Source organism: Lissotriton vulgaris, chromosome 10 (genome assembly GCF_964263255.1).
Source record: "Lissotriton vulgaris chromosome 10, aLisVul1.2, whole genome shotgun sequence".
NCBI classification, from domain to species: domain Eukaryota; kingdom Metazoa; phylum Chordata; class Amphibia; order Caudata; family Salamandridae; genus Lissotriton; species Lissotriton vulgaris.
Genome location: NC_141698.1, coordinates 938,784,740 through 938,810,854, shown reverse-complemented (window position 1 = coordinate 938,810,854; position 26,115 = coordinate 938,784,740). Strand labels below are relative to the sequence as shown.

The 26,115-nt window shown below is 45.0% G+C and overlaps 1 protein-coding gene across 1 annotated transcript in view; it reads right to left on the bottom strand.

Annotated features, from left to right (window-relative positions):
- Positions 1–26,115, bottom strand: part of SLC25A13 (solute carrier family 25 member 13) — a 785,732-nt gene that overhangs the window by 616,192 nt on the left and 143,425 nt on the right. The window contains exon 4 of the mRNA XM_086941927.1: positions 6,848–6,963. Within this exon, the coding sequence (XP_086798053.1) occupies positions 6,848–6,963 (116 nt within the window). The remainder of the gene's footprint in view (positions 1–6,847; positions 6,964–26,115) is intronic.

Sequence of the window (26,115 nt, the reverse complement as noted above, 5' to 3'; positions counted from 1 at the left end):
TTTTTTTACTGCAGACCTGCCCTTTTCTGTTTTCCAAACTTTGACTTGTGATAGTGATCATGTTTACAGTTAAATGCAAGGGCCCACAAATTGACTGTGGTGAAAATACTTCCAAGGAATTTTCAACAAATTCTGTAACTCTGATTATTCCAAATCATTGGGAAACACTAACGGCAACAATAAGAAGGTGCACCTATTCAATGGTCACATGCATATACCATACAAATGGCTCAGCAAGTGACCACACCAAATGGAAGGTGCGAAATGGAGCCACGGACTACAAAGTTGTATTACCTTAAGTGGTGAATTGACTATCTTTTTACGTTAGATGTTTTACATCACAATAACACCATGTCAGCCTTAAACTTTAGATATTGCAGATAATGTTTTTCATTTAAAAGCTAACAGCTTTTACTAAAGATCAATAGGGAAGGTTTGTGAGTATTTTATTTGTTTTTTCTGTTCAAATGTAGTCACATTTTTATTACGACTGAGCCAAAATGCTATTCTTCAGAGTTTTCATTGTGTTTAAGAATTGCTGAAAGGTAAGCGATTATTTTAAATTAGGTGCTAGAGTTCATGCAGGCACATGAATGTGGGATACGTCTGAGAACCCAAACGCTGGCAGAGTGTTTGGTTTAGTGTTCGAGAGCATCTGATTGTGTTTATGTGGCGCATCACTTGTGACGCCAGATATAATGAGTAGATGTTGTAGTCGAGGATGGACATAGCGTGTGCTGCAGACATGTTAACCACACGGACTATGTGTTGGTGTAGAGAAGCAGGTAAGAGTGTATGGTACATGCTTAGCGTCTCCACATAAGTCTGCAGTGCATCATTAGTCATACAGGGGCTAAAGCTGCGAGTTTGCAAAAATCACATTCGTCTAGCACTGGCTCACAGCATCTGCAAGGAATGGGCTTGGGCCTCATTGTGCTCCTTGTTTGTGTCTCTAGCTGTGTCGATGGTGCCGGATGTGCGTTAAAGTGGCTAATAACATATGCTTCTGAGCATCATATTGCGGCCAGTACTAATTTGAAGCATCAGCATGACATGGGCTTTGCCTACGTCGTGTATCATGTCAGTGTATCACACCTAGTTTGTACCCCCATGTTGGCTGTGAATTGCTTTATTTAAACGTTATGTTTGCAAACATCAGAGTCCGTGTAGTGTCAATTTGTAGTATTCTTGGATTGGATGCTTTGTTTTACTCATGAAGGCTCCATGTAGGTGTATAGCACATGTTTGTCTTCGTGAACGTGTATTGCCCAGTATATGTAACTAATGCCTTATAGCTACGGTGCGCAAATATCAAATTTGATGCAGCTCAGTTTTCATGTCAGTGGGGAGTGGGTTCTGCCCAAATCGAGTTTGTGATCGGTTCTATTTTTCATGATCATGAACAATGGTGGCACTGCTAACCTGGGTGTGTGCAATGTCATCAACTTGTGTAGCTCGCAAAGACGTATCCATTAGTAGCAAACAATTTCAGATATATGCAGTACAAGAACATGCTCAGTGGGTGATTGGATTTTCCTTACTAAAACAACAAGCATTGGCAAAGCCAAAAGGTCTCGTTTTTGTGGCCCATTAGCATTCCCAATGGTTTTTAGTCAAGCTACACAGGAGCTAAACGTAAAATGTTAAAAACAAAAAAAACACACAAAAAAACTTTGATGTAGCCGCCCGGACATTTGCATTTTGCGGACACATACCTGCAAAATGGCGCACGCACTATTTTCTGTTAGATCGGAGTTGGATCTACAACTAAAAATAATAAAATGTGCAAAAGTGTTTTTTTTTACGCAGCAGTGCAGGGGGGGATCAGAAGCAACACGAGGGAGAATGGGAGGGGAACGGTTAAGGAACACAGGGAGGAGTGGGTATTGTCTAAGCAAAACAGGAACAAATGCAACAGCAGCAGGGGGTGGAGGGGGTCAGCAAAGGTGTTAAATAACTGTGTTAGGATAGGTGCTAGGGTGGGGCAAAGGTCTTGTAAAAGGCCAACAAGTAGCCATCTGGGCCCTGAGACTTCGCTAATTTCAGCCGGGAGATGGCTGATATGACTTCCTCTTTACGTATCTCTCTTTCTAGCGATTCGGCCTGGTCTGGTGAGAGAGGAGTTGTGCGCGTAGATTGGAGATACCGGGAGCTGTCCGCGGGGTCTAGGTGGTGGCCTGAGTACAGGTGTATGTACAATTACTCAAAGGTGTTCGCTATGGCTCTGTCCCCGGTCACCAGCTCCCCCCTCCAGTGCGTGAATGGAGGGCACCCCCAGGTCCTGCTGTGAGCGTAGCCATTTATTTGATAAAAGTCGGCCACATTTATCTCTGCCGACATAGAAGGAATGGCTTAGACGGAGGGCAGTGTATTCTGCCCGATCCATATCGATGCCCACCAGTTGGGAGTGAAGGGCTGATAGCTGACGCCAAGCCGTTGTAGCACCCGTGCGTAGGTAGATGCATTCCAGCTCTTGAATTTGTTTGGTAAAGGCCTCCAGTTTCTCTTTTCGGACTACTTGGATCGCAAAGAGTTCGGCCCAGACTACTGTTTTGAGTGCTCCCAATAATGTGGTGGTGGAAATGACAGGGGTGTCATTGTGTGCAAGGTAATCGGGGATAGGTTGTTGGATCTGTGCTACCACCTCCGAGCGTTGCAGTGTAGAATCTAAGCGCCCCTGGCAAGTGGGGCACTCCAATGCGTTGAAGGACAGCAAAAGTATTACTGCGGCATGATCTGAAAGCGCCGCTGTGAGGATTTTTTGACGCTGTAGTGAGTGCTGGCACTGTAGTGAGTGCATGTATGGCCTTCAAACCCAAGAAAGAATCCAACCTAGCGTACGTCTTATGTGCATTAGAGAAAAGGAGTAATCACATGTGTGGAAATGACAGGCCCTCCATAGGTCTCTGTGCCCCATGTCCCTTAGCCATACGTGCCCTCCGTCCGACAATGCCCCTGCCTGCCCATGCCTCTGTACTGATCTGTCTAGAGCATTATCGAATACCAAGTTGAGGTCCCCTCCCAGTAATAACCTCCTCTCGCGGTAGACATTGCCTCTACCAATGCTGTGGGGAAAATTACCTCTTGCCCGTCGATAGGGGGGGTGTAGATAGAGCCCACCACCACGGATTGGCACCCCAAACGTGAAAGTCTGCCCCTAAGTTCGGCCTCCTTCTGTCCCACTCTCCATTGGAAGGAGAGCACCACCAATATGGCCACCTCTTCTGCCTTTATAGCGGCAGAGCAGAAAAACTGGTGTAGAAAAGCACGGAACCTAAGGTGATGGTAATCTTTGGAGAGCAAGTGGGTCTCCTGAAGGAGACAGATCTGCTTTTGAATTTTCCAAATATGATAATGGTAAAAACTCAAAAGTAGTGCAGTCATTATTGGGGCTGTCTAGAGTGGAGTAGGCTAAGGGATTTAACGGCCCACTGAGTCCAAGGGATCTGCTGGTGGCAGTGGAAGTTTCTATGATTGCCCTGTGTTTGTGTCGGCGCATCAGTTGTATAAGTGAGTGTGGCCCCCAACGATAAAACAGGAATACCGTCCCTTGGCTATCTCTGCAACATCTGGTCGCCTCGTTCTTTGTCAAACTCCACGTCTCTGCCAGAGTGGCTGTCGCTCTCTCGGTTGGGTGGGGGTTGAAGGGGGGGGATGGGGGGGGGGGGGCAAATCATGCCCTCCCGCAGACAAGTCTAACCCCAGCACTTGGCAAGCCTCTATTAGGGATCTTAGTTGATAGAGTTTCCCTTCCTAGCAGAATATGAGGCGAAAGGGATGTCCCCATCAGTAGGATATCTCTTGGTTTCGCAAGTGCAAGGTGACATGACGGAACTCTATACTTCTGCAACGTAAGTGCAGCTAAGTCTTGACAGAGGCTCGGGGTCTGGTCTCTGACCGCAATAGGGTGCATTTCACGGGCTTTGCTCAAGATTTCCTCCTTTACTTGGAAATCATGCACAGATACTAGAATGTCTGCTGGGGGTGCTGTGTTCGACTGAGGCAGTTCAGCACGAGTGTCCAGTCAATCTTTACCTCTGAGACAGAGGACGCGCCTAGGATGTGGCGGAAGAGGTCCCTGACGTAGCTGAAGAAGTCCTCTCCCTCTGCTTTAATAGCTATGCCCTGTAAGCGCACATTATTCCGGCAGGATCTCTTCTCGAGATCTTCCAGGTGTGCCTGTAAGTCTATATGTTCCTCGTGGAGATGGATGACCTTCTGTTGGAGGGATTCAAATTCCTTCTCCTGAAAATCTCAAGGTCTTCCAGGGCTGCAACGCGATCCGCTAGTGAGTCTACGTCCCTTCTTACTTCCTTGATATCCTGCGAGGTCTCTTTTGACCGCCTGGAGGTCATCTCTCAAGGACGTGATTAGTGATTCCAGGAAGGATCGAGTCACCGGTTCCTTTGCCATGTTCTCACCCTGGCACCGCGTGGAGTCCAGTGGGTGAGAGGGGTTCGGAAGATGAGCCACTGTGGGGCGGGCAAGCATTTCTTTGAGAGTGCATTCTTTCTTGGTGCGGTTGGTCGCCATTGTTTATCGCGTCGTTGTAGGTTCTTTCCAACCCCTCAACACAAAGTGTCATCTCTGATCCCCCACTCACAGGGAGCCTCCAACTCGATCCCTCGGAGAAAAATGGGGTCAGCAGCACAGAGCAGGACTCTCCCTGGGGTATGCCTCACTTGAGATGCCCATCCGTCAGATCTGTGCTCGCTCTCAACGAGAAGGGTGTCCCCATTCACACTCCAGCACCCAGTGTCTCACGAGGGCTGTCAAACGTCTTAGGTCCCAGGTGAGATTCCCGCACCGCCTGACGTTCGTAAGTTCCTTAGATCTATGGGCGTTAAGCAGGAGTGAAAAACACATCCAGGCCTCCGATGGGGCGAGAAAACTAGCACCCCCATATGCTGCCCAATGTCAGTGCTGCTGCAGCTTCTTCTGCGTGGGCAGATCTGCTCTCCTTCCGTAGATCCGGTGAGTGCCCTGGTACCCCTGAGGCGTCACTGCTGTTAAATGTGGCTTAATGAGGCCATACCTGGGCGGACCCAAATCATAACTCGCCTTTTCAATGTTTTTCCACAGTCCCACCTCATCTGGGTTAGGGTTCTCCTTTTCACAGCTCTAGAGGAGGTCGCATGGCCCTAAAGCGTCACCTCCACAAGCCCAGGTGTCAACACCCCCAATGTACGCAGAAGGCCCAGCTCCAATCCAGCTGCCCCAGGGGGCAGTGCATGTACCACCACTCAGTGTTACCCTGGTGACATTTCTACTTCATTACCTCCACTGCTGCCTGCACCACCAGCTGTGTCATGTGTCTGCTCGGGCCACCGCACCCCTTATCTGGGCCTCCAGTGTACAAACTCCGGTGGTCTCAACAGCAGCAGCAGGGGAGGGGCTGCCGCTGCATGTCAGTGGACCATGGAGGAAGAGCCAGCCCACCCCCCAGGCCTCTATTCAATCGCCCCAAGCAGCCAACGCTGTTCCCGGTCAAGATCCTCACTTCGCCCTCCTGGTCTCAGTCTGGTGGCTGCCGGCCAGCAGCCCCCGGCAGGCCTATCTGCTGCGCGCGCACCAGCTGGGCAGCGGCAGCTCACCTTACCACAAGCTTGCCCGGAACCACAGACCTTGCTCAGGGGCCATCTGTCTTCCAGCGTTCTGAGGGTCCCCGTCCGCCGACTCCTGGCAGGCCGCCTCGCCACCCAGATTCGGACAGCCGATTTCTGAAGCGCACACTAAGAGTCCTGCTAGGATCACCATCCTCACCTCCAGGTCTGAATGCTGCCTGAAACTACGCACGGCGCGCCTCGTGCAGCAACTGGGGATCCCCGCCGCGTATTCGCAAGGCCTCCAATCAGTCTACAGGTGCCACCTTCTCTCACTGGACAGGTCAGTGCTATAGTGCTGGGCAGGAGAGAGGAAGAAAAGCATCTTACCCTGCCGCCATCTTGGACAGCCCCTTTGCAGTAACTTTAGAAATCCGGTTTGTGCATAACAATACACTTACTCTTTTCTAGGTGCATGTCCCTTCCTAAAACCCTTCATAAACCCCTCCTTACTCCTCCATAACCCTCTCCCATTTAATAGTAAGTATGCTCCTTTTTTCAGCTACTCCCCCTGTCCCTTCCACATTTTCTACTAATAGCAAACTTACATGCCTAAAGATTGGCCCATAGAAAAGATAGGAGAGGTGCAGATTACCACTTGTAGGTTTGTGATTGGAATTTTGTAGTACTTTAGTTGTACTGATAAACAAACTACAAACTGCATTAATATAAAAATAGTTCAGCACCCAACATTGTATAAATCAAGTGATTTTACGGTGATAAAGAGTTCAGCAAAGGCGCTTTAAATAGGCTAGCACAAATTACATGTTTCTTAATATAAAGCATCAATCAAGCATGTTCAATTTATGATCCTTTATTTATAATTTTTTCATTATCTTCTGTTAAGAACTGTAGCCAACGTGTTTTGTCCTCTCGGACATCTTCAGGGCTCTCAATAAAATTCTTCTCGGTTTGGCTAGACGGTATAGTTCTGTTAATTTTTCTATCTACGATCATATGCTTCACCAAATATTTTATTTCCCTCAGTAGGAGGTGCATTCACATGGATGTTAGTCATATAGCCATGCTTTAGATGGATATAAGAGATGTCATCATCTGCAATATTAAAAAAACAACTTCCACTCCAATCGGTGGCACCCTATGTTTCAAGAACAAGATTCACTGTTTCTCTGCGCACAGGGGTCCGCGATGTGATTTCGCGAAAAGGCACAACAGTGTTTGTAGTAGGAGTGTAAAGACTAAGTTTGATATTTTCAGTTTACAGCAAAGAAGAAAAAACATACCAAAAGTAACTTCTCCTTTGCCTGTTTTGTCAAATAACTGGAAGGCCACCATGAACAGAGCATCGGGAGCGCACAAGACTGATTCGAATGCAAGAAATTCTTGGAAGGAGATTAGTCTGGAAAAAAAACCAGGGAAAAAAATATATTAACATTTCAATGAAAACCACATCCTAAATAATGCAATAGAGTAAGCAGAATTAAATAATAAAAAACGAACATTTGCATTATGGTTGCCTTTAAAAATACATTATGAATGCAGTTGCCAAAAGAGACTATGTATGTGTTTTGTATGGAGTTTTCCAAACATGGCCATTGCTAAGAGTAGCCCAGCACAGTATTCTAGTAGGGATAGCATTCTCACCTGTTTTAAGTTTTCCGACGTCTCTTTACCTGGAATTATAAGGTCTGCAAACTCCAGACCTGCTAATTCCTGGCCCGGAGAACCCGAACTATTGAACAGAGCTTCAGGCCACAGGCAGCTCCTGTGTCCAGACACTGTCCCCTCTCTGACTCTGCATGGGAGGTGGGGGCAGCAAATTATTCCTCCACACCTGGTCAGACTTCCGCTGTACCCCTAGACCACCTTCTGGAAAGACCTTTTAAAAGACTCTGGACATTTTTGACATTTTAAAAGCAGGCTGTAAAAGTAAGCAGATTTGGACTCGCTACTTCCCCCGGATTGGGGAAAACATGCAGATGTGGATCCTGTACTCCCAGTTAAACTTAGTACTCCCATTCCAATGGAAAGAAATGATAAAACCTTGAATTTATGTGCCAGGATACTGGCCATAAAATATTGGGCATAGTCGTATTTTATAGCTATGAGGTATTTGGGAATTCCAAAAGGCATACTTATAAAGAGAGCCCAAATCTACCAAATCAGGGCTATCATATATTGGTTCATGAGGGCAGGAACCACGTCAAAGCTCTGCCATATTTTCATACTATTCATAGACCAAGTAAACATCTTAATTTTTATTAACCTTATAAATATTTATAACAAGTCTGAAAAACTGCAAAAGTGGGATTCCCTGGACTAAAGGTATACCTGGTAGGAAAGGACACTTTAGGTATTTGCCCAAGGGATATCCATAAATTAACGTGAGACAGTTTGAGTCGCATCACAAAGTGCACCACACTATTCTACGGGGAGTAATGATATTTCATTCTGCAATTTCTGTGACAGCTCCCGAGAGGACAGGGGAGTGTTCCAGCTATCTGCAAATGATTCCTGATGGCCCAGTAAATTCCAGGATAGTGCAATAGCATTTTGCACAAGAAAAGCAGCGTGTGTGCGGATGTATCTTCATTTTGAATTTCAGTCAAACAATTCAGGAAGAGCGAGTTGCTGTTTGAAGTTTATAAAACTCAATTCCTACTAGACTGATGTTTTTCCTTTGGTCTACCCTCTCTCTCCCCATACTGCCTGCCTCTCTCCCTCAACGCTTCATCAGCGTGCATGCTCTCTCAAGTACCCTCAACATCTGACTGACATTCAGTCCTAAATCCAAGCCGTCATATCCAAATGGGATCAGTGCAGCTCTCTTTTATAAGGAATGCCTGACCACCCCCACACATTGGCCATTCTTCACTCTTTAGACCCCTGTTTTTGGACTGATTAAATGCTACTATTTTTCAGAGACTTGCAAATATGTACGCCAATACCCAATTAAGGATTATTTGGAATTTTATATTAGATTCAAAGATTAAACTGCATACATTTTGGTTACCTTGCGTATAAACTTATCATATCGGAAGACAGACTGAACATGCAGCAAAGAACAACTCTCCATTCAAACACTGAAGGAAACGACAAACTCCCTAGTATTTTCATCTGCTGCAACAAGACTCTGGTGACCTTTCTATCTAAATATTAGTTTAGCACCAGACAGACTCGCTTTCAAATTGCTCCGCAAATAAACTTAGTTCAATCCTACCCTCTTTCCTCTAAATGATTCACACCCTACTACAGTTTGCCGGCCCTTCACTGGCTTTCCCATATTGGACAAAGGCCACAGAGATCATTCCTGTACATGAATGGCGCCAAGAATGAGATCCTAGCAAAGTAGTCATTGAACAAAATTCATTACAGCTCAACAGTCCATAAAGCTGTGAAACATCAACTCGACTCCCCCAAAAAACTAATTTTTAGACTTCAAAGACTTTGGAAACAAAAAGGAAGACCTTGCCTAAATTTTCATAAATGGAACCACTTACACCCGCCTTTACTTCTGGCTTCCCATAAGTGCACGGGTCAAGTCTGAGGTCATGTGTACCAGCCTCAAAGCACACTGGTGCAAAACTCTTGGCATACCTACATAAACTGGCATCTCGGGATGCACCGAAAGAGGTTAATAACTAGGTTGCATTGGTAGCCCAAGATTGAATTCTTCCCTTGTACTTATTTGTTGGAATAAATAAAAAATTGTTTGCCAATCCCGGTATTAGAAGCACTTATGGCGCATTAAACTTATATTTGATTTTAAGTCACCCAAAGACAGTACACAGGTTCAGGTAGCCTAAAACTTCACCTAGTGGGAGGTTACAAATGTTATCTACAAGCGGACACAAGCTTCAACTACCACAGCTTAGATCCCAAAGGACACAGGATTAAACAGTAATGGCACAAGGGGCTCCTATGCACACCAAGTAAACGATAAGAACATTTATAGCACAAACATTAATGCCGACTACAATACAGCTACAACTGAAATGAAAAATCAAAGCAGACAACAAAGAATCACAACACTAATCACTGGCATTTACAATAAACTCGATCCATTAGCAGGAATGCTACCCTGAAGTTCCGAAGGTCGATATTCAGTTCTTCTCTAAATAAAAAGGCCACAGATGAAAGGCAGCAAAGAGTTCCAGAACTGTGGAGCCAACGCAGAGAAAGCCTGATTGGAATAATTCACATGGAGAAACCTGACCCTACCAGGACACATGATCACTTTGATGCAAGGCGTTTGAACCCCAGCGAATGACTTTTTTTGTATCAAGGTATATGGTCTGAACATGTGCCTCGCGGCAAATACACTGGATTTTCAACCCCTCCGCTGCGGGGGGTAATTCCCCCACTGTGCTGGGGGGCAGGGGGCACGCACAGCGCCCCCATGCTCATGACGCGCTCAGCTCGTCATAAGGCACGGCGCTCCGGTGCTCATGACGAGCTGAGCTAGTCACAGCTGCACCCGTTCCCGTGGAACGCTCAGCACAGCAGGGGAATTATCCCTGCGTGTGAGCGTTCCACGGCTCATGACGAGCTGAGCTCGTCATGAGCACCGGAGCACCGTGCCTCATGATGAGCTCAGCTCGTCATGAGCATGGAAGGTGTTGGGGGCGTGGCTTGGCGCCAGAGGGTGATGGCGGTGTCTGAGTGAGGCTCCGCTGTGGTTCCGGGAGACTCTTGTTCTGAGACGGTCTCTTCCTGCTCCGAGGTGATGGTACGCCACCGGAATACCTCTAGATGAATTTGAGATGCTTGACGACTTCTCCCATGCCTTAAAGACGAAGTACTTCGCTGCAGTGAGTTTTTGCGGACCCGTTGTTAACGCGGCCGCCATTTTGTGTTTTTTATGCGAGCTGGCGCATTTCCTATTCCTCACTTGAGCACTGAGCCATATGTATGCCGTGATACCACCGGAGGATTTCACGACGTTTGGAAATCTCCCGCATGTCCCACAGATGAGGTACCTGCTGCAATGAGTCCATAGCGGTTCCGATGTTATTGCGGCCGCCATTTCCTATCAACTGCGCATTATCTTCTCTTCACCGGCATATGGGGCCGTTACAGTGACGCAGTTTGCTTTCCGTCTGCCTCCTCCACTGCTTCATAAGACCCTGCCTCGCTGATGCCCCACAGCTTCAAGTACTCCTCTCTTGCCCTGTGATTGCTGCAGATTACTTGCTGCCTCACGGCCATTGTGAACGCCATCCCATGGCACCTCCAGTGTCCTTTTAACGTATCCTTTTTGATGGCTTCTGAAGTCTTTGGACGATGGAGGTTGCTCTCCTACATATTTACTATTGGCTGGTGATGCTTTTGACCTGTTGATGACATCGTGAATTACAACTTTGTTCCTCAACATCCTACTGCGCTGCTCCTTGCTGTTATTTGAAAATGGACTTCACTTCATTTTAGACTGTGCAGGCTGTGATCACCATAAATCTCCATATCTTTTTACGTCTCATTTTTTGGAGTAGCCTGGATGCCTCTTCCTTTATCATAAGGAGTACCTTCTGGGCTACATCTGTTTTACACGCTGCCTAGTGAACATTGCATATTGTCTTCAAGGGACACGCAGCTCAGTCATTCTGTGGCTTCCTTGGCCTGCTGCAACGTCCACCTTTCTACGTTTGAGTTTCCCATCGGCTCTTAACTCACCAGCTGCATGTTATGAATATCGTTTTCCTCACTTTTGCTACTTCATGATGACTGCTTTGTCTGCTGTATATGCTTGGCACCTCTTCTAATAAATGCGCTCTCTTAGTGCTACATTTAACTCCCTCTTCTTTCAAGTTAATTATCGTGCTTCTGCTGTAACCTTTTCTGTGACGTCCTCTACTCTTTTGCGCATTTTATACACATTGCTTGACTGACATATTATAACTCCTGCTTTATGGGTAGGCTCAAGTCTATGTCGCACCTGCCTCATACAACAAAGACTGCTTTTGTTAAGAACACAAGTCTTCTCTGCCCTTTCCAAACTAGAAGATTCCCTTACTTTGTCTAGTTCAGACACTGCAATGAAACCCTCACAACCTGCACCGGGGAAAACCAATATTAAAAGATTGAAAAAATATCCTCCTTCACCACTCAAACAGTCTCCGCCTGTCTCTATGGAGTTATTACTGGACGAAATCAGATCCTTTCGCCCTTTCCTGGAGGAAATTAGGTCCCTTCGTCCTTTTATAGAGGAAACTAACGTCGAACTTCAGGCTCTAACAGACAATTGGTCACAAATGGAAACCAGGGTGTCTTCAGTCGAACACTCAGTTACATCCCTTCAGGAAACATGCTCCACAGTATCTCATTTGAACTCTCAAGTGTCTGCTCTTCAGCGACAGGTGGAGGAGTTGGAAAAAAGGAACAGGCGAAACAACCTCCGCATTTATGGTCTAGCAGAAGGACTTGAGGGCTCAGATTCACTTGCCTTCTTCAAATCGTTCCTTCCCAAATTGCTCCGTTTGCCAGAGGGCACAAATCTCAACATTCAACGTGCACATCGATCGGGACGCCCATCTACTTCTGCCTTCCCTTCACAGAGACCTAGTGGCGTCATTCTTTACTTTTTAGAGTACACTGATCTTATGAAGGTCTTGACAGCTGCCAAATCCTCCCCAAAGTTGACATGGTCTGGATCCTCTTTGTTCTTCGCACAGGACTATGCAAAAGCTACTGCTAACCGCCGTAAGGCCTTCCTGAGCATGAGAGAAGACCTCCGTTCAATGAGAGCAAGATATGGCCTTTATCATCCTTGTTTATTCAAAGTCACCTATAACAACAAGACAACCACCTATGAAGATCCAGTCCGCTTGCAGAGTTTTATCAACGCGCACAAGACCTCTACCATGGACTCCTCTGGACCCTCATCCTCTTTTCCTGGCTGAGTTGCAGTGTTATCAGTTTTTATCAGTTTTTGTTATGATGTTGCATTTTGCCTCTCTTACTTTTTGAGAAGTCTTCATATTTTGTTTCTTACCTTCTTTAAGGTGTATTGATGTTCATTGTTGTCTAGGTTTGAGATTCACTTTTGTTGGTATCCTAACCCCTTGCTCTCCTTCACCTCCGCAGGAACCCTTCCCCGTATGATGATGTCTTCCTGGTTCCCCGCCTAGCTGATCTTGGATGTGTTGCCTTACCCGTGTGGTCCCATCCCCCCTCAGTTCCTTCTCATCCTCTCCTCTTGTAGGTATGTTTTCCTTTTGTCTCTTCCTTTTGTTCTTCCTTTTGTTTAGCACCTTCCCCTTTGTGCTTTTTCTTCCTCACTTATGCATGGATGATAATTGTTTTCTCTCAGGATTTGCTCATTTCTCTGTTTTTACCTCTTCTACTCTAATGTTCTTTTTTCTCCTCTCTATTCTTAACTTGCTTCTCCTTCCCTTCCTTCATTTTATACCGGATGTCTTCTCTTCCCTTCTCCTCTTCTTCACTTCTGATGAGCATTCTTTTCTTCTACTCTCACTCTTTCTCATGGGCTTTTTCTCCAATTTTGCTATTATGTTTATTATAGATTACTTTGTATGATATGTCATTGAACATAATTTCATGGAATGTTAAGGGTATTAATTCTCCAATCAAGCGTCAGCGCACTCTGTCCCACTTAGCCAAGCTAAATGTTGATGTAGCTTTCTTGCAGGAAACTCACCTTTCTGACACTGAATCTGCAAAACTTAAGAGGAGATGGGTGGGTGAGGTTTTTTACTCACACGGTGATGGCAAGAGTAATGGTGTAGCAATTTTATGTCGCAAATCTCTTCCCCTTTCCCTTATCTCTCAAGAATCGGATGCAAACGGCAGATGGGCATATGCCAGGCTATCTCTTAGAGGTGTTCCAATCTCTTTTCTCAATGTCTATGCTCCTACTGTGGGTGAACCTCTTTTTTGGGCCGAGCTTTCTCAACACATTACCAGATTTATGGATGATAACTTCATCCTTGCTGGCGACTGCAACCATCCCTTGAATCCCTTTGTTGATAGGAACTCTGCTGCCCACTATATTCCTAACAAATCCCACAAGCTCTTCACCCAAACCATTTTCCAGCACAGGCTTATTGACGCATGGCGTCTTTGCAGTCCGACTTTAAAGTAGTTCACTTTTTATTCCCCCTCCCACCATTCCCAGTCACGGATTGACTACATTTTTGTTTCTCATAATATTGCTCAATCCCTCACTTCCGCCGAAATTGGTCCGATCTTACTTTCGGATCATGCTCCTGTTTTGGTTAGCATAGATGTACTCCCTAAACCCGCTGGACCTAAGAGCTGGCGCTTCAATAATGCTCTTCTTTAGATCCCAAGTTTACCACCTCCTTTACCACTTTTTTTGATTAGTTTTTCCTGCTCAATGATACTCCCTCTATTCCAACACACACTATTTGGGACACATTTAAGGCTGTTGCACGAGACTTCATTATTAGTTTTGTGGCAAGGAAACGTGAAGCTGCTCGTAAAATTACTGAAGATCTCCTTTGTGACATTAAGAGATTGGAACACGCCTATTTTACCTCACACTCGCAGGACAGTTTGACTGCTCTTGTGGCTGCCAAAATTAAGTTTAACAAAAAAAACACAGAGAATGCCTCATTATATTTGTTGAAATCTAGCGCTAAGTTTTATGGAGGAAGAAACAAAGCTGGGAAGATTCTTGCCAATTACCTAAAGGTCAAGCACAATAAGTTGAACATTGAATCCATTTACGATACTAACTCGGTTCTCAAACACAAGGATACCGATATTCTTACTGAGTTCTCCCTTTTCTACAAGACTTTGTACTCCTCAGAAACTTAACCTTCTCCCCACTCTCTTACACACTTCTTCTCTACCATCCAGAAACCTGAACACTTTCCTCTTGACCTTTCTCATTTGGAATCTGACATTTCTCAGAGGGAATTACTTACTGCACTTCAACACCTCAAATTGAACAAAGCTCCTGGACCAGACGGTTTTACTGTTGAATTTTACCTTCACTTCTCTAAGTTACTTATTCCAAACCTCCATTCTCTTCTAGGCGCGTTTACTTCCCTTGGGAGTTCCTCTAGGTCCTTCTCCGATGCTCATATTTGCTTGATACCCAAAGAAGGGAAAGACACCAAATATTGTAAGAATTACAGACCTATTTCCCTAGTGAACATCGACTATCGGCACGTCTGGACCTTTTGCTTCCCGACCTCTTAGGTGAGGAACAGTCCGGTTTTGTGAAAGGTCGTTTCATCACTGACAATACCAGACTATTGTTCAATATTTTAGCGAAGTCCCCACGTTTACAGCACCCTCTCGCAGCGATCGCCCTGGACGCCGATAATAACATTTATAGCACAAACATTAATAGCGACTACAATACAGCTACAACTGAAATGAAAAATCAAAGCAGACAGCAAAGAATCACAACACTAATCACTGGCATTTACAATAAACTCGATCCATTAGCAAGAATGCTACCCTGAAGTTCCGATATTCAGTTCTTCTCTAAATAAAAAGGCCACAGATGAAAGGCAGCAAAGAGTTCCAAAACTGTAGAGCCAACGCAGAGAAAGCCTGATTGGAATAATTCATATGAAGAAACCTGACCCTACCAGGCCACATGATCACTTTGATGCAAGGTGTTTTTTTGAACCCCAGTGAATGACTTTTTTTGTATCAAGGTATATCGTCTGAACATGTGCCTCGCGGCAAATACACTGGATTTTTAACCCCTCCGCTGCGGGGGGTAATTCCCCCACTGTGCTGGGGGCGGGGGTACGCACAGCACCCCATGCTCATGACGAGCTCAGCTCGTCATGAGGCAAGGCGCTCCGGTGCTCATGACAAGCTGAGCTAGTCACAGCTGCACCCGTTCCCGTGGAACGCTCAGCACAGCAGGGGAATTATCCCCGCGTGTGAGCGTTCCACGGCTCATGACGAGCTCAGCTCGTCATGAGCACCGGAGCACCGTGCCTCATGACGAGCTCAGCTCGTCATGAGCATGGAAGGTGTTAATCGGGTAAAATAGGCCTTGAACTCACTTTCTATAAGAATGGAGTTGTTCGGTATATCCAAAGTCAAACGTGACCATAAACAAGGAAGAACACAGAGACAAACAGACGGCGTGAACAGCAGGTGATAAAGTTGGTGAAAGTAAAGTAGGCACAGAGAGACCAGAATGCGTCACCGGGGCAGAATAGCTCAGTTTCAATTAATGACGTGGTGTAGTCCTATATGGCAACAAGAGTGCTGCGACATGCAGTCCTCTATGGTATAGAAACAGTCCCTCCGGTGACAAAGATAAAGTAAAAGTAACAGATTCAATTAATTTATTGACGAAAAAAATGCATTTTGATTACTGATGATGATTTGGTGCAGCAATACAAAGAAGCAAAGAGCAAATCAGTCCTTAATAAGCAAAGAGTGGAACGCATATTAGAAAGACAACATCCACATTAAATGGGGAGAATGCTAGGGTAACAGTGTCCCAAGAATTTGGACACTAGGTACAACCTTTATAAGAGGCATAGTAGAAATGTCTAATTTGAGCTGGAGGATGTGGTTTGGGCTCACTGGCATTCATTTTTATGGACCACCACTTATTCTTTTACAAATTAGGCATTGTGTAGCACTAAAAAAACATTTGCTAGATATCTTTGTTATGCGTTAAGGAAACCAACTGTGTCCACATAAGCAGACGGAGTACAGAGGAAGAAAGAATGAAGGCGAGGAGTTTGCTGGGCATGAAAGCAGAAATAAAATAGTGAGAAGGCCCAGCTTCAGGGATTTAAGCAGCAGCGTTAGCAAGTAAAACAATTGGTTAAGTCTGTCTCGCTTAGGGGAAACATTGGCAAACAGAAATCCTGTTGTTTACAAGAAAATAAACATAAAGACATGGACTGAGTTGATTCTCATTAACCAACTTGGTGCTCGCCCAATGGCAAAGACAGAAACCAGATTGACCACCTGATGATAAGCAGCACTTGGAGACGCTCACTGCAAGATGCCAGAGGAGCAGAGGGGAAGTCAGCAGTGATCACCATCTAGTTACCTCTCTTGTGAAGCTCGTTAAAACAGAACGCAATACATTAGGACAACAGCACTTTGATGTGGCAAAATTACAGGACCCCAAGACTGAGAAGCCATTCGTCCTACAAATCAAAAACAGGTTCCCACTCCTGGCAGACAGAGAAGATCCGTCTGAGCCAGCTGCAGATGCAGTTAACCAGAAATCAGAACAGGTTTCTTCCATATACATAGAGCAGTGAAACATGCCTGGGGACCAAGAAACGGAAGAGGAAATAACGGATAAGACAAGGCGCATGGCATATTTGTTAACTCGGGAGGGCAGCAACAAAAATCTCATGGCCAAATCTGAGAGGCTGTATTAGAAGTAAAAGCAACAGTGCATAGAAGCAGACACAGCAGTCAAAAGAATGACAAGAGCAGACAAGCAGATGTACGTGGATAACCTTGCCAGCCAAGCAGAGGAGGCTGTCAGAGAAGAATGTGGTATGGTCTTCAAGATCACAAAGACACTCAGTGGTAAACTTTGCACAACATACAACACCCCTATCATGGACCGGCAAGGCAGACTACTCATAACAGAAAGAGCAGGAAATAAGCTGGGCACAGCACTCTACAGACGTCTTGCACAAACTAATACCCACAAGTGAAGCTGGCATCCAAGAAGCAGAGACTGACTAGGATGTGAACACCGCCGCACCACAGAAAGAAGAAATCATCACTGCCAGCCGATCTCTCAAGAATGGACAAGCCATTGGACAAGACAAACCTAAGGCAGAAATGTTCAAGGCAGGCCCAAAACATCAGCCAATATCATCAAACCACTGTTTACATCGATTTGGGAGCAAAAGAAGTACTAGATGACTAGAACCAAGGCACCATTGTCAAGATTCCTAAAAAGGGAGCATTAACCAACTGTAACAACTGGTGTGCACTCACCGTTCTGTCAATCTAGGGTAAAATCCTGGTGAAAAACATACAGCACATTTCTGATGCCGTGGATAAATAGAAAAGGACAGACTGGGTTCCACTAGGGAAGAGCATATTGATCTGATCCTCTCTTTACGTAACATTATAGAGCAGTGCAAGGAGTGGCAGAGACAAATATACATCAACTTCATTGATTCTTTAAAAAAAAACAAATTTTATTTGTCACGGTTCACATAGGTTGCATAGCTCTGAAACCCAGAGACTCCTGCACACATCGATTATACAATAGGAATGACGTTGACTTTTATAAAGGTAATAAACCGCAGTGAAACAACCCCCCACTAACTCCCTCCCCCTTCATTGCGCCCATGACACAAAAGAAAAAGTACAGTACATCTAGTGCGAAACATCATACCCATCAGCCACCCAGCAAATCCTGGAGTCCACATACCCGCCAGTCCGACAAATTAACATCTCCCTGCGGAGGCGGGTCCAGATCTAGAACCCGGTAGTCTGCCCACATTTTCCAAATCCTATAATGCTTGCGTGGGGACCCCCTGGCAATGAAGACTGGCTGTTCGAACCCCATAAAAAAATCCATCCCATTCCTCCGTGTAACTAGTGGCGGAGCCCGGGGCGCCTTCCAGGCCCTGGCGATATCCCTATTTGCCAATGTGAGACCTAATAACGAGGTGACGCTTATATCTATTGCCCCATCTCCATTAATTTTGAGAAAGCTTTTGACAGTATCCACTGTGATTGCCTCTGGCATATATACTCAGTGCCTGTGGCATACCGCAGCATAGTTCTCCTCATCACAAGAGTTTCTATGATCATTTTACCTGCAAGGTGGGAGACAGTGAGTAAAGCTTCGAAGTCGAGATCAGTGTGAGACAAGAATGCATGATGTCAGTGTTGCTCTTCAACCAAGTCATTGACTGGGTGATACGATGCTCAACACAAGACGAGGCCAGGGAATCAGATGGACCCTATTCTCTATAATTAGGCTTTCCTGTTTTCAGTTTCCATTTATGGTAAATTCTGGTGGGGTGTTTTCAGTGTTTTCAAGTTATTTCAATACCTTAAAAAAACAGTGGTTATCAGTGGTTACATATTTTCACGCCATTTAACACAGAAGGAAAATGCTACTTGCCAGTATGCATCTGTTCTTGGCATGTAGAGCTGCAGAGTTACACACTATGCTTAGATGGCCACCTAGTGTTGGGCCCGGATGTTTGCAGTTTGTTTTGTTGTAGAAAAGTCTTTGGAAGTCACGGGATAGGTGACTCCTCCTTTGGATGATACTGCGCATGGGCATCGGCTCCATTCCCAGATTGTTTTTCGCCATTAGGGAAGTGATGGAGCTGTACAAGAGGTAGTGAGGTCTATGTGATTTGTATCTAATTAAGATAATACTGGAACAGATAAAGGTAGCCGGGGAGGCTGGTGGGCATGTGTAACTCTGCAGCTCTACATGCCAAGAACAGATGCATACTGGTAAGTAGCATTTTCCGTTCGAGGCATATGAGCTGCAGATTACACACTATGCATAGATTGTATAGCAGTACCCACACCTAGCGGCGACCATCAGTATCTGCTGCAGTTGTTTGAAACAGTGTTTTTAGTACAGCCTGGCCCACAGTGGCTTGTTGTTTAGTTTGCACATCTACACAGTAATGCTTTGTGAATGTGTGCTGTGTAAGCCATGTAGCTGCTCTGCATACATCATCTAGGGGAATGTTTCCCAAGAATGCCATTGAAGCCCCTATCTGTCTTGTTGAATGGGCTTTTGGAGGAATTGTTAACGTACGTTTGGCTTTCTGGTAGCATATTTGTATGCGTTTAACAATTCACCTAGCGATCCGTGATTTTGATATGGGGTTGCCTTTATGTGGTGGTGAAAAAGACACAAAGTTGTTTTGTTTTACGAAAACTTTGTGTCCTTTCGATATAGTACAGTAATGCTCTTTTGACATCTTAGGTGTGTAGGGCTCTTTCTGCGACTGTTTGAGGCTGCGAGAAAAATACGGGCAGCTCAACTGATTGATTTAGATGGAATGGTGAAATGACTTTAGGAAGGAATTTAGGGTTAGTACGAAGAACCACTTTGTTATGATGCATTTGCAAAAAAGGTTCTTGAATGGTAAATGCTTGTAGTTCACTACCCTTCTGAGAGAAGTAATTGCTACTAGGAAAGCTTCTTTCTAGGTTAGGATTTGCAATTCACATGTATGTAATGGTTCAAAGGGAGGTCCCATTGATCTTGTACGAACAATGTTTAAGTTCCACACCTGTGCAGGAGGCGTTCTGGGTGGAATTATTCTTTTGAGTCCTTCCATGAAAGCTTTTATAGCCGGTACTCTAAAAAGAGATAGATGTGGTCTATTTTGTAAATATGCTGCAATGGCAGCAAGGTGTATACTGATAGACGTATAAGCTAAATTACACTTTTGAAGGTGTAATAGATATCCTATGATGTGTTGAATAGACACGTCTAAGGGATTTATTTGGTTGTTTCCACTTAGCAGCATAACATGCTCTAGTAGTGGGACGTCTAGCTTCTTTGATAATGTTCATACATTCCAGAGGAAGGTTGAGGTAACCAAACTCTATGACCTCAGGAGCCAGATCGCTAGGTTGAGCTGAGCTGGGTCCAGGTGTCTGATCTCTCCATGGTTCTGTGTTAATAGGCGTGGGGATAGGTTTAGTTTTTGGTGTGGTACTACAGACATCTGCAACAGCGTGGTGTACCACGGTTGTCTGGCCCAAGTTGGAGCGACTAGAATGAGTGTTAGAGAATGTTGTTGCAGTTTGCGTACCACTAATGGAAGTAGTGGGAGAGGAGGAAAAGCGTACGCAAATAGTCTTGACCAGTTCATCCATATCGCATTGCCTTTGGACAATGGGTGTGCGTATCTGGCGGCAAAGCTTGGGCATTTTGCGTTTTCGTGGGTGGCAAAGAGGTCTATCTGAGGTTGTCCCACATTTGAAAGAAGGGATGAAGAACTTGCGGATGAAGTTTCCACTCGTGGATCTGCGGTGTTTGTCGACTTAGCAGGTCTGCCATAGTGTTTTGTACTCCTGGGACGTGTTGGGCTAAGAGGAAGATCTTTAGTGGTATAGTCCATCTCCATATCTGCTGTGGTAGCTGAGAGAGCTGCAGAGAGTGTATTCCCCCTTGTTTGTTTATGTAGTACATAGCTGTCATATTGTCTGAGCGGATTAAGACAGCTTTGCCTGACACTCGAATTTGAAATGCTTTTAGGGCTAGAAACACAGCTAGCAACTCCAAATGATTGATGTGGAGTAACTTCTGTTGCGGTGTTCACCTGCCTTGCATGGTGTGATGCAGTAGGCGAGCTCCCCAGCCGGAGAGCGATGCGTCTGCTGTCATGACTATTTGAGGAACGGGCTCTAGAAACGGTCGCCCTTTGGAAAGGTTTTTGGTGTTCCACCATTGCAGAGAACGATGAGTCCGATCGTCTACCAACACTAGGTCTGTTAGTTGACCTTGAGCCTGGTTCCATTGGCGTGCCAGGCACTCTGGAAGTGGACACATTTGCAGTCTTGCCTGAGGTACTACAAATATGCAAGATGCCATCATTCCTATGAGCTGCATGAACACTCGAGCTGGTAGCGAGTGTTGCAGTTTGAATTTTATTAGGAGAGTTTGCACACTTGTTATCCTGGCTAGAGGGGGATAAGCTAGTGTTAGTTGGGTGTTATTGTAGCGCCGAGATATTGTTGTATGTGCAAGGGTTGCAGTTGCGATTAGGGTGTGATTTACTGTGAATCCCAAGTCGTGAAGCAATTGAATAGTAGCGCGAGTGTGTTGTACACACTGGCTGTATGAGATGGCTTTTATGAGCCAGTCGTCTAGATATGGGAAGACATGAATATGTTGTCTTCTTAAGTGTGCTGCTACTACTGCTAGACATTTGGTAAACACCCTTGGCGCTCTGGTGACTCCGAATGGGAACACTTTGAACTGGTAATGCTGCCCGTCTAGCACAAATCTGAGATATTTTCTGTACGCTGTGTGAATGGGAATATGGAAGTAGGCGTCCTTGAGATCTAGGGTGACCAGGAAGTCGTTTAGTACCAGAAGTGGAAGGACTTGTTGGAGTGTGACCATGTGAAAATGGTCCGACTGTATGTAAATGTTTGGAGGTCTAAGGTCTAGGATGGGTCTTAAAGAGCCGTCCTTCTTTGGTATTAGGAAATATAGGGAGTATAATCCTTTGTTTTTCTGATGCTCTGGAACTATTTCTATTGCATTTTTCTGCAGGAGGGATATTAACTCCTGTCTGAACAGTGTTAAATGTTCTTGTGACATTGGACGTTGCTTGGGTGGTATGTTTGGCGGGGTGGATGTTAGTTCTAGAGAGTAACCTGACTGAATTATTTGGAGCACCCACCTGTCTGATGTGATGTTTTCCCAAGCTGGCAGGTATTGTTGAAGTCTTCCCCCGACAGGAGTGGAATGGGACGGGGGAAGGGGAAGGGAGTCATTGGGCAGGGATAGAGGCAGAGCTGGAGTTGCTATTTTTACCTCTGCCTTTGTTATTGTTACCCCTGTAACCACCCATTTGGTAGCCCTTGCTGTAAGTGGACTGTGTAGGGGCTTTGTACGAGGTAGAAGCTGTGTCTGAAGAGTATCCCCTGGTGGCACCTCGATAGGATGAGCGACAAAATGAACGTCTAGGAGACTGCGTCTGCAGGGCTCCCATAGATTTGGCAGTTTCTGTATCCTTTTTCATTTTTTCAAGTGATATATCTGCATTAGGTCCGAATAGGTGTTGTTCATCAAAGGGTTGATTAAGAATGGCACTTTGTGCTTCAGGTTTGAACCCTGATATACGTAGCCAGGCATGTCTACGTAATAGGACGCTGGGGTTAACTGCCCTACAGGCAGTATCTGCTGCATCCAGTGCACACCGAATAGAGGTGTTTGTAATGTTTTTCACCTTTTGGATAAGTTCATTTGCTCTATCCTTGTACTCATCAGGGAGGTGCCTCATTCATGATTCTAATGCGTCATAATGTGCCCTGTCATATCTGACTAATAATACCTGTGTATTGGCGATACGCCACATGTTTGCTGCTCGAGACGGAGTTCTTTTCCCTGATGTGTCAAGTAGCTTAGACTCTTTATCTGGTGGTGGAGCTTCACCTGATGTTTGTGAGTTTGCTCTCTTGCGTGCATTGGAAACTACTTGTGAGTCTAGTGGTACAGGACCTTTAACATATGCTGGGTCTGAGGGAGCAGCTTTATATTTTTTCTCTATGCAAGGGTTAATGACCCGAGTTCTGACTGGGTCTTTGAAGACTTCAGGAGCATGCTTAATCACTCGTTTAAGCATTGGTAGAATGGATGAGGACCTTTGTGCTCTATCAAAGGTATCCATTAAGAAGTCTTCATCTACAGGGTCTGTGTGCATGTCTACCCCATGATATTGCGCAGCCCTGTGAATTAATTGATTGAACCCCATAGTGTCTTCTGGTGGGGAAGGCCTTGAGGGGTATATGTCATCCTGAGGGACATTTGGGACATCTGGGGTGTTATAATTATTCCACTAGTCAGGTGATCCTGTAGGAGTAGCTGGATCAGGCATGTTACCCCCCATGTCATCAGAGCTATCATCCCTGTTGTCATCGTCTGGTATGATAGAGGATGCTGGGGAATGTTGTGGTATGGGAGGATGTGGTGATGGTACAGGTGAAAGGGAAGGGGAAGGCAGTCTTAAGGGGGAGGTAGCCATGTCCTTCTTCTGCGGAGCTGGTGTGTCCCGTGGTCGCTTTTGTAAGCCAAAATCAGCTGTCCAGTGATTGGATCATTAGCTAGAGTCCTTTGAGCAGGGTCTGGATAAAGTAAGTCCTCTGCAGGAGGCAGATCTTTTGGTGCAGAGGAAGGTTTTGGCACCGAAGCGGTTTGTTTTGGTTTTTTGGCAATGTCTTTAACCGGAGAAGCAGGAGTCTTTTTCGGCTCCGAAGCTTTTTTCGGTTCCAAGGATTTTTTTCGGCTCTGGTATGTTTTTTGGATCCGATGTTTTTTTTCGGTTCTGGTGTTATTTTCGAATCCGAAGCGGGTTTGCTTGGTTCCGAACTGGGTTTCGGTGCCGAAGTAGTAGTGGTATGTTTCGGCGCCGATGGTTTGGATGCCGGCGTGGCCGGTGAAGTTGTCTTTTTCTGTGCCGGTAAGTGTGTGCCGGCACCCTGCGAAGGCCGACTCGAGCCAGAGTAGCCTGAAGGCTTCATTAGCTTCTTAGCCGGGCCCGAAGGTGGGGCAGTAGAAGCAGTGTGTCGGTGTGCACCCGAGCCCGAGGGTGTGACCGGAGCCTTCTTTGGGTGTTTCGAGGAAGGGTTGGGGTTGACGGTCTTACTTACGACCCGCTGTGCTGGAGTGATGTCCTCTACTTCGGAGTCTTCTGCCTCTGAATTGCTGTCGACGTCGTGTTGTTCTGGAACGTTTCTGAACGGATAGTACATGGTATATAGACAGTGTACGTATAGGACATATGAGGTCCAAATACATTTTTACAAATCAAACTAATCATAGTACACCATACAATACTTCTTCAGTGAGTCTTGGTCATGCTCACTCGCTCTTTCCTTCTCATGTAAACTTTTATCTGTAAAAAAGTCCTCTGCAACATTGGAACTAGAGACAGGCAACACCAAAATAACCAGTACACAATTTGCTAACTCTGGCAACTGACATAGCCTTCTAGGCCAAAACTGGTGCACCTGAAGATTGTGATTCTCTGCAACAGATTCTGCTACATATGCGTTGAACTGGGCGCATATGCCCTCAGAGTTACTGAAGCAGTCAAAAAAGAGGCAGCAATTTTGAAACTCCAGAGAAAATTTCCCTTTACGGAAGGAATCTATAATTTGTGCAGAGTACCACAGTGAGGCTTCATTGACTTCAGATGCCATGGTTGGTGAAGGGCTATTTCTCATACATTACAAAATAGAAGTTTCTGAATTGCTCCTCAACATTTCTTTGCTTACTAAGTGGCAAGAATTCTAACACAGAACTAAAAGTGTCACCCATCCTACTCTCTTGGGGATGTTTTACATATACATCAATTATGCTGAACACTTGGTAGACAAGGGTGTTTTCAGACTGTAGTTTTTGTATTATGTCCACTACAGCAGTCATACTTTCCTGTAAAAATCAAAAAAGGCAGTAGAGTAATTTTTTTCAAATCACTATCAATATATGACCAAAGATCCTCACACCGTCACTCCGCAAAAGTTCTGTAAACGGTTGCCACATGGATAATATATCATTCATAGCCTCTAGGACTGAGAACCACCAGTTAACTGACACAGTTGGGATGACTCTTTCTTTGATGCCACTCAATGCACAAAATGAAAAACATTTGCATTTTAGTTTCCGTGCATAACAAAAAAGTGCACCAGAATGGACTATAAAGTCGATAGCATTCTTCATGAACTCTGACAATTGTGACGATGCTTTCAGCATACCATATAACAAGTGGCAAGGATCTCTTACAGGGAGGCACGTCAGCTAAGGTATCGATTTTGACAGGTCATCACACAACTTTTTCATATACTTAGCTGAATCATTGTAAATACAAACATATCACTCCAATCTTTGTTGAACTTGGTAAGAACTTTTTGAAGCAGCATTCCAAGTGACACTGAGTTCCATGTTTTCCAAAAGTGTGGTGTCATGCTTTCACCAGTATCCCAGATGCTTTGCGACTACACTCTTTTCACATATACCTGTCACTATACCTTGCATTAAATGTTTAAAACCTGGGAGGTTTGGCAATTCAGCTACTATCAATACTGACTCACTAGAAAAGGGGGGTCATTTATCAAGGTTTATTACCCATTTTCTGTGGGTAAATGTGATGGTACATATTGGGAAAGATTCTTATTAAACCTAAATCTTTCCTATCAGCAAAAGACTCAAGCGTAGCCAAAAATCAATTATGATTTTGATATTTCCGATTCTCTACAGTTCATAAAATAAACACCTAAAACATGCTTCTAACCCCTGCATCTTTGGACCAAAGACCACAAAACTGAAAAAAGGAAGAAACAATATTTTAGTGACATCCCTAAACAACAAAACTCAAGCAGAATAATGTTAGCTCCGTCTTTCTTACTGCTACCTTATATAAAAAAAAGTTACATTGTGTATTGGTCCCCTTCAGGAAGAAATAAAAATGACTCTTTCACTCTCCTTTTACTATCTTTGAATGGTATTTAGTTTGAGGTTGTGCAGGTTTTTGTTCAGTGTTTATTTGTTTATACTGGTGAGGGCCATTTCCCTTCCGGTGGGGTTTTGTCAGTTATTATAGGATTAAACCTAAAACCGAACAGCCCATCTATAATGGAGGATTTGAACTATGCTGATTACTCAACCTTGCTCTCTGAAAGACACCACTATATGCAGGAAAATACATCTTGCCTCAATCTCCATGAACAGCAAGTGGGCCTGACGATCAAAATCAGAAGTCATAAAACTCAACATTCCAACCCTTTCACCATTCAAGGTGGATGCAGGGGACCTAGCCATGACTGAAGAGCTCACCTCCTTTGGCAGTACTATCAGACATGATAAGGGGCCGAAGCTGAAGCTTTTCCA